General features: G+C 42.9%; 2 protein-coding genes across 7 annotated transcripts in view; both read left to right on the top strand.

Moving 5' to 3' along the window:
* The window catches only part of LOC118513197, an 88,417-nt gene that overhangs the window by 16,908 nt on the left and 55,125 nt on the right, over window positions 1-16,384 (top strand). The window lies entirely within an intron of this gene.
* On the top strand, window positions 11,117-12,240 carry LOC118513198 (microsomal glutathione S-transferase 1-like). The gene is made up of 3 exons (XM_036058690.1): window positions 11,117-11,346; window positions 11,483-11,559; window positions 11,886-12,240. The coding sequence occupies exons 1-3, from the start codon at window positions 11,221-11,223 to the stop codon at window positions 12,124-12,126; spliced, it is 444 nt and encodes a 147-aa protein (XP_035914583.1). The 5' UTR covers window positions 11,117-11,220; the 3' UTR covers window positions 12,127-12,240.

The following is a 16,384-nucleotide window of genomic DNA, read 5'->3' as shown; positions in this document are numbered from 1 at the left end:
TGAGCAAACAGAAAAAAATCGATTGTGATCATAATGTGTATTGTGAAAAAATGTGAATTCTTTAAGTAATTTAACTTTTACACTGTTTGAAATCTTTTGTTGAAACTGTCACCTTTCAATTAAGTTGGTAGAAGGTTGCAATGGTTTTGATCCGTGGGAGGTCATTCAAGAAATATGTCATATTAGGAGAGTGTAATTTTTGGGCAAAACTGATGTCGCGTCCAAGGTGATTACAAGCGTAGTCATCAACAACTGAGTATCGCTAACTTTATTATATGTGCCTAAATGAATTCAGAAAAGCAATTCGAATTCTAAATATTTGCAAAAAAAAAACTATCGTTCGTCCATAAACCCTGTCAATCCACTCGTTGGCCATTCTAGGATCGATGCCATCACTCCATCGCAATTTGGACCTACTACGGCTTTTTCGTCTATGTGGACGGCCTAAAAGAACTTTACGGGCTGGTTTGTCCGGTGCCTGTTTTCATAACATGACCAGCTCACTGGAGCTTGGCTAGTCCAATTCACTGGTGATCTAGTCCAATTCACTGGTACAGCTCGAAGAGCTAGTCATTGCATCGGTATCGGATGTCATTCTTAGAAGCCAAGTAAGTTTGGCCGGGATATGATTATGCTGTCATATCCGGCTTTAAACCCGAAAAAAGATAGTAGGAGTGTAGCTGCTGCTTCACCACCTACATCAAGATTTTCTGCTTGGTGAAGATCTGGTCAGTGATTGATTTGGAATCCGCTCTGATAGTGTCCAACTATCTTTTCGACAAATGGAACAAGTTGATCTTGTTATATTATGGAGAAAATCTTGCAAGTGGTATTGAACGTCGTAATATCCCTGTAGTTGCTTTACTGAGGTCTATCTTGCTTCTTGTATGTAAAATATGTTAAGTAGATAAAATGACAGATTAAATAACTACGTATTAATTTTACTTGACTCAAGTGTAACCACAATGAAAATAACATTGCCGATTGGCGAAGTGAGCATTACTTCCACCACAAGAAAAGGACTTAATAAGCTTGGTATAAAATGTGTTTCATTTTTCCTTTGGTTGGTGTTTCGGCTCTAGATGCCAGTCAGTGAATAATATTACTTTTCTACGGAAAGCAATTATTAGCACACTTTTAACCTTGCACAATGCTGCAGTTCAACCCATCGAATAATATTCCATTGTTTTCTGGGCCTTTCATGTACGTGCTTAAGCTATCTCAAGTTATCAAAAGATGAAAAGTAAGATATGAGGAAAAACAAATTAATGCAGCAGCACAGTGCTACTTCGCTCGCGACAGTGATCTTCTGCCGTACAAAGTACAGACCAATTGAAAATGTTTGTGTGCAAACCCACAAAAGAGTTAGATGTACGGTAAGGTCGTCCTGCTGAGGTTAAAAATGCGAACAAGAGAGCATATAATATCCTCTTTTCTCGTTCTTTAGCCATGTCCTACCTTCGCACATCTGCAGCTGCAGCGATGGCTTAGACTTTACGGGAAGACAATGAAGCAAGAAAGTTATGGTACGGTTGCCATTTTACGTCAGGTGTGAAAACATGGTTTCCTAATTGCAGCAAGATAATATCATCCGGTTGATTCTGAGAAAACCGTTATTTAACGCGGTACATTTGGTCTGCTGTTTGCTGTGATTCATGCCATGAGCAAGCACATAACTCTGCGGTTTTGTGCTAAAAAACGATGAGAGCGTGTTTTTGTTCTATGCTTCTGAATACACTTATTTTCATCCATTGATCGTTGCAACAGATTAATATTTCGGTTTATAATATCATCATTTACTTATGAAAACGTGATAACGTGATAAGGAAAATTGTATAAAACGGTTGATAACGATCGATATTTGCAAATAACAACGAATAGCTCTCCAGTAGTAAACCTTCTCTGCTCGTGTGAAAATAGTTTTCCACCTTGCACATTAAATTAATGAATTTAATAAGTGAAGATAAGAGCCGCAGGGTGGATTTCTTACGAACATCGTTGTCATTTGCCACTCGAAACTGGCTCTGCCTTTCAGTTAAGAGACCCGTCGTTCACATGCTTCGCTTATCGGTGCACAGCGTGTATAAGGATCGTTAGTTTTAATTTGCTTGATATGCTATGTAATTAACAATGTGTGCAGTGTGCGGGTAGAACGTCCGAAGGAGTGAATGGGCGTCCCAGCTTTCTTCGATGCGGTTTTGATGCAACCAAACGTGCCAAACGAGCTTTAATGTCTAAACAAGTCTGCATGGTAGCAGCCTGCCCGATGCCAGGCTCTTCTCAGCTAAACCTCAGCCAGGACAAACGCTTCCTTCAAGAAACCCGTGTGAGTGTTTATGTGTTTGTGTGTATGCCATTAGAGACCACCTAATGCAGCAGGACAAACTCATAAGAAAAACGACAGCTTCACTGCTACCCGTGAAGCTTCCCGTGTAGCATTTTGAATGCATGGACGCAAGGGAACGAACCAGAAGCAACACTCCGCCGATTCCTATCTCCGGTAAACCTTAGCAGCAGAGCACTTTGGCTCTGAGACGTGTAAACCGCAGGCATCATCACTAGAAGAAGGAAGACCGAAGTAGAAAAAAGGAACAACCACGAAACCAAACGGTACCAAACGCAGTAAGAAACTATCATGAGAGCAACCGAGCACGACGAAACCGTTTGCCGGAGTCTTCTGCATAAGGCAGTTTTATATTATGTGCCTGTACTAGATGGCGAAACGTAAAACCCGTTCTCCAAAGACCAACCATGAAATGAGTGTAATGAGTGGAGGTTTGAAGCAAGACAGGTAACTGAACGAATGACCGACTGAGGAAATCGGTTTTGAAGAGAACCCGGTCTGCATTAAAGCGTCGGTTTGCTAAGTGGTCAGTGAATAGAAAGGTTATGTTTTAATTCACAGTTTAGATTTTCTTTTCAATCGTTTGCATTTCCATTCCATTGCGTCATAAAAACTCGATAGTTTTAATGTGATTATTTCCATTGAACTTTGGTTTAAAACGATATCATAATGCCAAAAGCTATGAAACAATATCGAGTATTGTATTTGTGCTGAAGGATACTGTTCTTTAGAGCTGCGGATCTGTTTCGAGTAGAGGGTATGCGTAAGCAAGATAAAATTAAACTTTGTGTGACTGTGCTTTTCTTTGGCTCGGGGTGTCGTAACAATTCGAAATCGAAAAATAACCTCTAATGAGTTTGGAGTGCTAGAAACACACCACCATTCTACGGTGGGAGAAAATATTGATGTTATTGTGCCATCGCCAGGACGTCTGTTTGATTGTGCCCGAAGGAACAACGTTCGATGCAAACGAAAAACACGTGTTGTCTTTAATCGTGTGAACACTAAAATGGCAGGGGAAAGTTGTTGGTCCTTTGAAGGTGGTCTTCGGTCGTTCTAATGGCGAGGTACCGAAATACATTCTATAATTCGGGGATAGCCTTGTGTTTAGGAAGTGGATAGAAGCACTCTCACTCCCTCTCTCTCTCTCTCTCTCTCTCTCTCTCTCTCTCTCTCTCTCTCTCTCTTTCTCTCTCTCGTTCCATCTTTGACACCAACTTGCTTTGCAATCAAGTCGAGCTTTTGTGCACCTGACAGCTGCTGATAATTTGCCAAGGAAATCCAGGACGGGGCGGGAACTGTAGCAGGTTGGAGTAAGAAATATTTTAGATCAAGCGACGTAGTGGAATGCCTTTTGTAGCTGGTTTACTTTGTTCTCGTATGGACTGTTTTAACAGTGTTCTTGGAAAAGCGCGCACAGGCGAAGAAATGAAGTCGTTTTAAGATGATCATTCTGGCTGTGGATTGTCAGTTACTGAAGCGTCAATGCAAAAACTTATCTCTTCAGAATTAGGGAAAATTGTATTCAATGGTTTGTTCTTCAAGAGAGTGCCTTATTGATCAGCTTTAGAACTCAACTGAGTAAGTTTCTCGATAACGCTGTAGTTGCTATTTAGCTTATTTTTTTCTTAGTATGTAGTGAGACGGTTAAGTCATTTTACTTGAAACAGTTATGAAATGGTTGTTTCATAATCTTTCGACGACCTGGTGGCATAGGGGAGTTGCATCAGTAGCTAACAAGAACGGATCAGTTGCAAATCCTTTCCGGATTATCTCCCCGTACTGTAGAACTGACTATCCTGGTACGGGTTACTGAAACCAAGGAAGAAGGAAGTAGCAGACTAATACCTCTTGAAAGAAGGATTAGTAATATTATGAAAGAAGAATAGATATGAAGAGAAGTTTTTTTTTATCAGCACGCCTAGGTCTTATTAGAGTCAACGTTAACGAATAAACGTCGAATTCGTTTGTTTCACTACGATAGAAAATAGACCAGAGCAAAGCAACGTTTGGCCTGTCTGTATCACATTGATTAATTAATAACTAGTTTCGTTATAGAAATATTTACGTCCACTTTACTGGTGTTTATTTTTAGTTTAAAAGAAAATGCATCATTTAAACCAATATTAGCTTACATTGCCGATCACTGATGCAAATGAAGGTACACGAACGCTGCTGAATTAATTAAACCACAATGCGTAAATAAGCCACGCATAATTGCATAATTACAAAGGCAATAAAGTACACAGCAACCTTCATTATCTAGACACAACGCATATCATTTCAGCTTTATGTGTGTCCGGAGGTTTAAAAATAATTCTCATGACATTATCTACACAACTTTTTCATACGACGTGGAACGTGGGAAGCCACTGATATTAAAATAGGATGGACAGAAATAAAACACAAAAAAACATCGATTCTGACACATAATCAGTCAAGTACAGGTGTCCTGCCGGCAGGCGTTGAAATCTAGAAACAACGCCATGTGATAGAGATTTTCACCGGATAATCGCCACATTAGCACGTTCTTACTGATCATCTATGGTCACTGTAGCCCGCTGTTGGTCCATCCGCCGGGCACAATTGATGTTCTCTTTCCTTCGCACGAGCGCCACTTATACCAAGTGCTTTGCTTTGCAACATTACATGGATTTGTTAGTGGTCGTTTAATAAATCAGGACGAAGTTTTTGGTAAATAGTAAATAGAACAGAAAGCAACAATGAGTATAAACTTTAACCTGCAAATTTCAAACGAACGGATCCTATTTCTTACCACGTGAAGTAAATATGTCTAGTTAGAAACTGTGTATGACAGCCAAGTCCAATATCATGACTGGAATTTCAAAATTACGAAATAAGACAGGTCTTTTCAGCTGCTACAATCTGAGACGGCGTATCTCAAATATGCATTTAAATTATTTATTTTTATGATTAATCGATGGACTGCTTATTCCTCTCGAGAGCACGGTTTTACAAGTGAGTAAGACTGTACACGAGTTCATATTAGAGAAAAACGCTGTTGGACAAACGCTGGAAATTAACACGTCTGACTAACTCAACGGACCAGAAAACCAGGCTCAAAGACAACGCAGACAACGTTGAATTCTCGCCACAAACGTAGAAGTTGGCTGTGGCAACCAAAAACAGTTCATGGTCCGTTGATTGCCAGCATTGCTAGAGGACGTAGCGTTCTGGCAGGCACAAACCAGTTTATAGAGGTGAGTAGCGTCGATGCTACCGTTAAGGAGCGCTGTGATGAATGATAACCTTGGCTGCTCAAGACGTGCATTAAGAAGAGGCAGCTCAAGCATCAGACATACAATCCAAAATTCAAGACGGTCATTTTCCACTCCCAGGAACGGAGTGCATTTGTTGTGCAAGCGACCGTTCTCCTGTCATGAAAACTGATCTTCCAAATACGTTGTATCAATAAGTCTAGCAAACCATTAGATGACTCGAATGATGATGCTGGTCATTAAGCAAAGAGGAAGAAGTGCAAGCGATGACAAAAACCCGTAGGAAACAAAGGATCCTTGAGCCACATCACATCAGCAAGACCGTTGATAGAGTTGATGTATTTGATTTCAATTTTGTTCATCGCCAACGGTATATAATTTAAAAACTGTAAAACTTAGCGCAACAGCCATTTTGAATGGTCTTTTTGAAATACAATCAACGCTCCAGTTTTCATGAATTCAAATATTTCAAACATGATTATCTCATTGCTTGTTGAACTGTGGTGGCATCTAGTTTTAATGTGCAATCCCGAAAGATAGCGATTGCCTTAATCCTTAACGTATCATTAAGACATCCTTGATTAGTAATCCCAGACCAGACCTTTCCACTCGGATAAAGAAAAACAACCATCCTTGATTTCGCTGGCGCATTCCCACAATCGGAAGCGCATACACTGAGTTCGGGCAAGATTATGACAACGGTTTGCAAATGGGAAAATCGATACATTTCCCAAAGCAACACAAAGACATTTAGATGCCGCATTCCATTTTGATGACGACGAAACTGACGGAAAATGTTCGAAACCGAGCTAATTTGCCGATGCTTTTGAGGGACAGAAAAAGGGGGAGACAGAACTTCCCCTAAACCCTGGAACCCAGGCGGTAGCATCAAAGCTCAGCTCATAAAGGAACCTTGCATCGAACAAATCAGCATGCCGGAATGGAGGCAGCCTAAAAGCAACAGCAGTCTAAGAAGGATGAACGTACAGAACCGGGCCAGCATTGAACCATCGCCGACCCCGCTCTGAAATGCGGGCAGCCCCGGCAGCATAACAAAGATTGCCAATAAAAGCGAAATGGCTTCCAGCTTGCCATTTCTTCGATTGCTGCTCGAACGCACCAGAAGGATAAACTTAACCTTCGTCCTAGTTTTCCCTTTTCTCTCGCCCATACTCTTTCTCTCTCCCTCTCTCTCTCTATCTCGCGTTCTCGTTTGCGTTCGCAGTGAAGAAAGCGCCACGGAGCGTTGTAGGATAAAAAATTGCTGGGATTCCTTCGAGTTCAGTAAATTGGAATTTTCCTCCCTAATTATCTCACGACCGCCAGCGGAGGGTTCCCAAAGGAACGGCACGCGAAAGCGTTTCGCAAATCCACCGAGGAGCCGGTTTCGGTTTCGTGCGAAGGAACGATTCGTTCCCCGTTGCGCCGGGATTGTTTCGGGTGTGAGCAGTTCTGCTAAAGCGTACCACCGATAGTTCGCTACTTCAGTCTGTTGAACGACGGTGCTTGTGTGTGTGTCCGTGTTTTTTTTTCGGAATAGAAGCCGAGATTGCTAAAATTATGCGGCTTCACACGAGTGAGTTTGCATCCATTCACTTCTAGTGCTGTCGGGCCGAGCCTTGGGTCTCGAAATGACTCAACAATGTTCTTCCGCTGCCGGAAGGCAACCTAGATACACGAACGACATTAACCAAACCTCCCGCGTCGGCACATCACCAGCGTTTGAACTATCTTTCCTGCACCTTTCACAGGGTAATGGGACCGCGATGGTACGGCAGACGGCCGAGTCGAGAGCGTAGGGAAAATGGAACCGATCGACTCTTGATTGCTGTTCAATGTTTACTCATTCATTATCCTCATCATCATCATCAGCATGAGCAACATCGGCGGCCCGACCGGCCAGGAGGTGCTGAATGAGAAGGAACTTCTTTCGGTGAATGCTTAACATTTCCAGCGGTGCAATCCTTTTCCATCCAGCCTTGGAGAAGCACTCGAAACGCAGACTAGCAGCGATGAGCGTGACTCGGCACGATCGTTGAGCCCATTTGAAAAGCCTGTCCGATCCCACATCTTGTACTAGCGAGGGCAAAGAAAGCACCAGCCCAGGATGAAACGGCAGAAACCTTGAGCACCAACTTCAACGCACATCATCGCTAATTCCTTTTAAACGGGGCTCGATTAGAATCTCGATTAGAAGATGTATCCACCCATCTCACCCCAGCACGGGTGGGTAGGAACATCCATTCTTGACGAGCGACTGGTCGCACCGTGCAGTTCGATGACTTTTAATGGCCGTTTTGTGATCTGTCGTGCGTTAAGACGTAATCAAGTCGTTCGACCGCTTGCTCGGATTGTGGCTGATTCCTCCGGGCGCATATCCGCCTCTGATAGCAAACGCCGGAAACAGGAAATATGTTTTGCAGACGTTTTGAGCGTCCCGAACGCCAGCGGTCGGTTTCTTGACGATCTGTGGTTTCGATTCCGTTACCAGTGTCGACAGCACAGCGAGACGCTTCCGGCATAAAACGTTGGCTGACTGACGCAAATCGGAAATGTCACCACGGGCTTCTCACATCAACCGTCTTCGTAAAGCACTGGCCGTTCGGAAGGGTGGGAGGGAGGCAGGAAGGCTGGTGGAAAGCAATTAAATGATTGATTGATTGCTTTTCTTCGGAATGAATCGCACTGCTGGAGGTCCTCACGAAGCGCGTGAAATTATTATCCCACATCATGTGAAGCGGAATGGAAATCATAATCTATGTTGTACATGATAATAAAATAAGCGCTCGGTAATTGCGTGCCAGGCCAGCAGGGGCGTTGTGTGGTTCGAGATGGTCTGGCAGATATGTTTGCATCCGTGTTATTGTTCATCACGTGGCCATCGTCTTTGCGAGGCTATTCTAATGTAATTTTGAATAAACATGTTTCCAAATCTATATCTACAGCAAGACTCAGCGTACCTGTGCTAGCTTCATTCTGCTAAACCAATTTGTATATTACTTGTCGCTACTGTCGAACTCATTCATGTGACTGGTTTATTGACTCACCTGCACACAAATGAAAATGAAATCGATTGAAACTATGGAAGTAAACACACGGTAGCAATACAAAATGCAAATTTATAATTCCAATCATACCCAGCCTGCCTCGCCGTTGTGACAAATCGTAAAAGCCAAACTGCCGCGCCGCCGTGGGTAAATATAATCAGTCGGTCGAATCTCACGTGAAGCCAGTAGCTTCTCGTTAGTGGTCTTATTATTTGCCATATTAAAAACCAACAAACGTTTGGGGAATCATATTGGAATAAAAAATAACCTCCATTATAGGCAAAATAAAGGCACGGCGTACGCCACAGTTTTCTACAACTGTCCTACCTCGTTTGGGTCGTCGGTTGTCGCTGCCATTTTCCTCTCGGGAAACTTTCACGTTCGATGGTGCAAAAGGGACGCCGTATGCATGCAATGAACGGCAGCAAGGTGACAAGCGAGAAACGGACTGAAATTCAATGCCGGGCAGCAGGCCTGCCGCTCTGCCCCCTTTTCATCCCCCCTTTCTTTCGATCCGGTGCTGTCCACCCGGTTTTACACCCTCAGCCTTTGTCGCAGTCCCAAAGCCTTTGGAGTTGAATTTCAAATGGCAAAATTTTAATATTCGGTGGTATCTTATTTTTTCATGCACTTCACCATGGCGTGGTTGTGGTTTGTTTGAGTTTTGGATTAACTTTCACGAACTCACTCACGATCATCCCCACGGTCCAAGGGTTGCATCCGAGGACGCAGGCCACCGGTTGGGAAGATCTTCCCAAACATTGGAAACGAAATGCTGCTGCACTCGTTGTGTTCCATCTTTGATAAAAAAGGACGAAGTTTGTACATATTTTTCAGCTAAAGCTTCTCTCTCCCCCCCTTTTTCGGTGGTGATCTGGTGGTGCGCTGTGCTTTTATTTTGATATCATATTTTTACACCACACCAAAGGTGCACCGTGGTTGCTCACGGTTAGTGTCAGGCGGACCGTTGCAGATCACAAAAGTGAACAAATGGCATAAATTATGATGATACTCACTCCCTCTCTCTCTCTCGTTCTCTCTCTCTCTCTTCCTGTGCGACCCTTGACAGCCGAGGTTAAAGAGCAACGAGATGATAAAACTTAGCCACCGGCGTCATAACCGGGTCATCCTCTCAATGGTCATCGGTTTCATGGTGTCCTTTGAGGTGACCGAAGCGAACCGGAGGCCTGTCTCTGCCAACTAAACGCTAAAGTTCAGAACAACCCCAGAAAAGACCGAAAGCACTTGTTCAAATTTTACATCCTTCAGATCCTTCAGAAAATTTGAATATTGTTGGCTACGGATTTATGACGACTGGAGTCCACTGTTAACGCGGTCCCGCAACGATAATAGTGATGAGGTTTTATGTCGTTGATAGTGAGTGAAGTTTTGCACGTTACGGTGGAATAACTGAGGGGCGAGGCGAGAATGATTATTCATCAGTTCGCTTTGGAGTTCAGCCACGGTGGAGGGATGAAGCGTTTTATCCACTTTAGAGAACTGCAGTCTCATTGTGACTTTTTTTTCTGTGGCAGCGCTCTGATGTCATGTTACGGTGATGGCTGTGAAAGTGTGCTTATTGCCTAAAACAAAACAAAACAACAAGATCTCTTCCGTTCGTTAAGATACTGTTGAGCAGAGGAGTAGTGTAGTGATGTTGATGAATACTTAGGGAAGGATTGTTTGCGGTACTCGTAAAACGGCTGTAGTACATGGTTACAAAGTAAATGCTCTTTTATGTTTGTGATGATAGAAATTAAGATGAAAGATGATTAAAGAGGCGTCGCTGATGTTTACTAAAACTTATGGAATAAATTATGCATGTGCTATAACCTATAGAATAATAAGAACGTATAGCACATTTGTTTTTTTATTTAACAGCATTTAAAATAATGGTGTATTACACTACAGTGACCATATAACAGCGTGCTACAACTTCAAGATCGTTTTAGATGTGACTATCACATCGTTGGATAGTCAGTCCTCTTTAAGAGGGAACGGTTTGGATGGGATTTGATCTCCGATTCTGTCGTGTGAAGACCGATACCTCTATCGCTTCGACTACCAGATCGCCAATAGTTGTTGGGCTTCTGATGTTAAGTTGTTCCTTATAAATTATAAATATTAAACGAAATACTTGAGGGTGTAATATAATTCAATAGATAATCAAATATTCGATTACTTTAATGTTACCACATAGACTGCTTAACATCAAAGCAGTGTTACCTTACCCTTCTAGTTCTTAGAAATCAAACCATATGTAAGCCACTCTTTCCGCCTAATATCCTTCAAACACTGTTGAATTAATTGCGAAAATATTTCCAACGCAACGTATGCGCATAAATTCATTACCTTGCCTGTACATTGCTCACTTGTCTGGCCAGCCGTTATCTGCCAGTCACCGCAAGGCACACTACACCCTTCTGATAAGCCGCTCACTATAACCTGATAAGCAGAACTAGAGCGTTCTTGAAACCGGCCCGACTCGGACCCTCAGTATTATTTCACCTTTCGTGCGATAAGCATTACCTAACCAGAGGGGTCAGTTCTTCCTTTGGTTCACATTGCTTGCACCGGAACCGGTATCATCATGTCGCAAGAGTTCGGGCTGGTCGAACCGGCCGTTTTCCAGGCCTATGCCTTTTGGGCTGCCGTACTCGGGCTTAAGATGCTGCTCATGTCGGTGCTGACCGGGCTACTGCGTGGTTCCAAAAAGGTAACTGAACGGCCGAAACAAAAAACGAAGAGGAAAACAAAACCGACACCCTGAATCGGGCTCTCCGGTTCTGGGTAGGATGGGGCGTTAATCCCCGATTTGTGAATCTCACCGTCTGGCTGGGCGCTCGTTTCAGGTCTTTTCAAATCCGGAAGATGTTAAGCCGGGGGGCAAGCTTGCGTACGACGATCCGGATGTGGAACGTGTCCGACGGTATGTAACTTTGTCTGGTGAAGTTATGCTATGTGTACACGGGCCGTTGGCTTACTGCCCAGCGTCGCCGGTTCGGAATGGAATACGTATGGTTTCGATGTCAGATTGCAGCTGCGAGTGTTGGGATTTTTCGAATCTTGCAATCCATCCTGCAGCCCACCACGGGCTGCAATCCAAATGCAACACATTTCCGTTGCCATATTTCTGCGTGGTTACATTGCCGTTCGGTGGTCCAACCGTTCGAAATGCTTATCGAGCCTCATGTTTGCGTCTCTTCGTATATTTGAGGTTTTTTTTTCTTATTGCTTGCATTCGGATTCTTTCAGTGCCCACCGGAATGATATGGAAAATATTTTGCCGTACTTCATCATCAGCTTCCTGTACATGTTCACCAACCCGAGCATAACCGTCGCCGTCAACCTGTTCCGTCTCGTAGCACTTGTTCGCATCGGTCACACCGTATTCCATGTGCTCGTTCCGGTGCATAAGTTCCGGGGCATGGCCTGGGCAACCGGTTTCTTCACGACCGTCTTCATGGGCGTCCAGATAGTGCTGCACTTTCTGTAGAATTCCTAAAACACATCGCCAGAGCTCGCACTGAACGCAGGGGAATAAAACTTGCCCTTGTGCATCCGGACGACGAACGGGTTCTTCGGGTGTCAAAAAGCTCTTCAGCATTAAGTGTACTTAAAATCCATTCTTTCTGCAAGCGAAAGTCGGCCACCGAGTACCGAGCACAGCAAAGCGAGTGCCCCAACGTGAGGGTGCATATTGAAAGAAAAATCATTACTATTCAGTGCGCATTTTCTTAAATCGACTCATAATGGCTGGAAAACGATCAGTTTTCAGTTGGGCAGGGCTCACCGCCGGCCCGTGCACACACTCTTTGACACGTTCGGCGTCGGTTCAAAAGCTCGTTTTGCTTGTCTACGAAATGCTATTTGCTATCGATGTATGTGAAGTGTGTATGTGTTTTTTGCGCTCCCGTCCTCCTGGGCGCCCGCATCAGATGCAGATGTTACAAAGACAATGTTGTTGCAAGCGTCCACATTGGGGAGTTAAAATGTATTCCAAAGAATGCTCCCCGCCAAGCTGGGCTATTTGTTTTCTTTTTTTGTCGATTTGCTTCCATCCTTGAGAGATTTTTTTTGCTATTGTTGTTTTGGCCTCCATGCTTATGCTGGAGAACAGAAAGCAAGGAAATGATGGAGGTGGATGTGTTTGAAATGGGAGAGTGGTGACAGAAGGGAACAAGGAACGCTTTCGATGAAAAGGGTGCTAACGTGCCGTCAACCGTAACGTGAAACTATGAAAACAATTGTTTTCTAATCTGGAACGTGACGTCTCCAGAAAACTGACACCAGCCAAGGGAATGGCTCTCGTCGAACGTGTATCTTTAGTTGAAGGATCGTGGCTCGAGCTTTAAAAAATGAAGCCTTGTGTTGGAAAAAGATGTTTTGATCGAACTGTTATAAAAATAATATTAAATCTCTTTTTCTGTTTTTTTGTTCATCAAATTTTTCAGTAGTTTTTGAATTACAATAGAGAAATAATTTGAAATATCAATTATTCTTTTTTAAATTTTCCTTGGAAATAGCTACCGTTATGAAATTTGTATGCAGTATTAAAACATCAGATTATTAACTATACGTGTCGGTTTTGTGGGAAATGTTTTAGCTTCAAGATTTGTGTTGCAAATCCATCATCCAATTAAGAAAACCCTCGATCTTTTTTTTCGATCGTGTAAAACCTCGATAAGATCTTTAATTCGCACAGCTGGCGCATGGCGATCGATGTTAAACTCATACACAACTGTATTGGAATGAGTGAGGGTCGACTATACATAACTTGGACAAACTATTTTACTTTATAATTAAAATTATTGTAATGTAATGTAACAAAAGTCTTTGCTTCTTCTTCTTCGTTGGCCCTAAAACCTCGAGCCTGTCAATTTCTGGCTTCCTGTGAAATGTGTGTTAGGTGTGTTTACCCATAGTGCGACGATCGAGAGGGGATTTTAACTCCGGTCCTGCCATGTGAAGACCGGCGCCGTTATTGCATCGGCCACCGGACCGAAAAGGTATATGATTTCCTTGTCATCAGAAGCCGTTTCCATATCAATTAGCTTTGTATGCCATTTTCTCTATGGATCTTACAATAAAAATGGATGCTATTGCCTTATCAACTGAAAAACTCTGTCAATATATCAATGATTAAATAATGCCTTAACGGATTTTTGAGCTTTCATGAGGGATATATTCCTTGAATATTTAGGATAATTTGTCTCTTATAAATTGTTTATGAACTGGTTTGACAACATAATTAGTATAGAATTCTGCTCTATTTTGTTTAATTCATGTAGAACGTACAGGCCATATAGCTTTGCTGATTGCATTTCACCAATATTTAAAGTACTGCGCTGGTGTACGTGTAAACTAAGCTAAAAAAGCTGATAAGATGCAAACATATCGAATCTGACGCTTATCTTTGCACTACCAAATCTGAACAAACATAAACACTCGCAAGCCTTAAAGCATAAATGTTCCTTCCCGACGTATCGTTTCTCCATGCTCACAAACGAAATATCATTCAATGTATGACTCGACTATTTTCATCTGTACCATCACCTTCCGCAAGTGGGTGTGGGCTGTTGCTGACGTTTAGCATTTTATTGATTTGGCTTCTGGGTATTTTATTGACCCTCCTCGAACCTGGCTTGTCCGCAACGATGGTAGCAGATACTGCGGACAGTGTAGAGGAAATCGATCAAGCCCACAGGCAATTGACTGTTACGGATGGAGTGCATTGGGCGGTCTTCCCGAACCGGTGCATCGGTTCGGAGCACACAGGCAGCTTATAAACGAACCGCAACCAAAGATGGCGCTGATATTTGTGCACCGACTCTTTACGCAGTGCCTCAGGACTTGGGCAGGACGTGCCAAAAGGACCGTTTCCTTCCTGCAATCGGTTCTCGGGTCATGTGCCCAAGTTAGCAAAACATCCTTTGCCTGGGAGCGTTGAGCAGGCAACAACATTACTGCTTCGCTCGCACAAACGCAAGATGGACGCTTCATACATATATGCATCAACCGAACCATGAGCCGATATGGCACGACCGACGGGCAGTTATCGGACCAATTCGACGTCACAAGAAGGTCACGCACTCTGGTGACATCGTTTCATGTGCCGTATAGATCAATGGAATATTTTTCGAAAAATGTCTGATATCACAAAAAGCGGGTAAATTGTTTCTAAGCTGTGTTTTTTCTATATCGTGCCATAGTGCGATGGCGAAATGGATTAAAAGTTTTAAAACATTGAGGATGACTTATCACGTCTTTTGGTGATATCTGATAGTTTGAAATAAATAATTTAACAATACGCATCGTTTAACATGATTGAAATCTTTATCGATCAGTCTTTCGGTCAACTCTTTGACAATTTGCTTCAAACTTTAATAAAACGGAATAGTATTCAAAAGAAACTTTAATATTATACTAGTCTATTTACAGGAAGTCGACGTACCTTTATGGAAAATACATTAATTATCAGAGAAAAATCCTTACCTCGCTTTCCACGACAGGATTAGCCTTGATTGAGCGTTGAAGGTCTATATGTTTCTCAGCACCATTCAGAACGATATCACAAAAGGCAAAACAATATTTCATTCATGAAAGCTTACCTTAGCGCCTTGCCCTTCGTTTTGCTGTGTTTTAAGCAGCAATCATTAAGTCGTCGTCATAAAGTCGACCCGGGTGGCGCGCGTTGTCTAATCGTTAATCGTTAAACTTTCCGTCCAAAGTAATTAACAAACGAGACCGGCTGGTGAGAAACACCCGGTCTGCCGTACAATTTATTTAATGCAAATTAGTCACCGACAAAGATGCCCTCGGAGAGTATAACAGTGGCACAAAAGAGGGATGTTCTGACTGCAATCGAAAAGAGCCTCAATTTGACGCCTTCGGTCGAGGATGCTCGTGCTCTTTGTCGACGAGAGCAGTCCTGCCGCCCAGCACCCGCACATTCAAATGTCGATTTTGCAGAATTGTCTGACCGGCTGTGGGCATGTATGCACCAATTAGGTAAATTTATGCGATTTATGCTGGCACTGGCCTTGGCAAAAACTCCAAGCCCCGGGGGTGCACTAAATATTTGACTGCGAACGCTTTGCAAATCGGCAGCACCAGCAGGATCAGCAGCTACAACACAACCAAATTGGCTGATGATTGGTTTGTGTGTGTGTGTGGAGCATGAGGACTGGTGTGACTGGGAGGCTTGAAATTAGGTTGCTTATTTTCATAACATTTTAAATCATAGTAGCAACTAATTAAACGAAATGATTTATGCAATTGCTCTAGCCACCGCAAATCGGACAGCAGTGATAATGGTGTCGATTATAGCGTTTCTGTTTTTGTTGTCTGCTTTTGCTCTCCCCCGGTCCCCAATAGCGGAAGTCGCAAATTAGAGCCTTACCGTTTGCCCGTCCTCACTGGATTGCTGTGATTTGTACTAATTTTATGTACTTGCACTCGAATCGATGACAAATGGCTGATGGTGAGTGGGGCGCAAATCTAGTTTAAAGAACTGATTAGATTTTCTTTCTCCAAGCGTGGTATAAAAGCCTGTTGGCTTGTTATACAACCGGCGATTGGGGGTATCATGCTGGATGGAATTCGTATCTGATGTCACAACGGAAGCCGTTCAGTAATAATGTTATTTACAGGCGAAAAACAAACCATATTTAATGGAATTCCATTAAGCGATAAAATCACAGGTGCATAAACATAACAACCTTTTAATAATCGTGTTTCATTCCCATAGCGTC

Source organism: Anopheles stephensi, chromosome 3 (assembly GCF_013141755.1).
Source record: "Anopheles stephensi strain Indian chromosome 3, UCI_ANSTEP_V1.0, whole genome shotgun sequence".
Classification (NCBI taxonomy): domain Eukaryota; kingdom Metazoa; phylum Arthropoda; class Insecta; order Diptera; family Culicidae; genus Anopheles; species Anopheles stephensi.
The sequence above is the reverse complement of the archived record's forward strand: the minus strand, read 5'-3'. Positions and strand labels throughout refer to the sequence as shown.

Excerpts from the sequence above, each read along its gene's own strand:
- LOC118513198 (XM_036058690.1), top strand. The coding sequence starts at position 11,221 with ATGTCGCAAGAGTTCGGGCTGGTCGAACCGGCCGTTTTCCAGGCCTAT. Across the intron at positions 11,347-11,482 it reads TACTGCGTGGTTCCAAAAAG|GTCTTTTCAAATCCGGAAGA; the intron begins GTAACTGAACGG and ends CGCTCGTTTCAG. Across the intron at positions 11,560-11,885 it reads GATGTGGAACGTGTCCGACG|TGCCCACCGGAATGATATGG; the intron begins GTATGTAACTTT and ends GGATTCTTTCAG.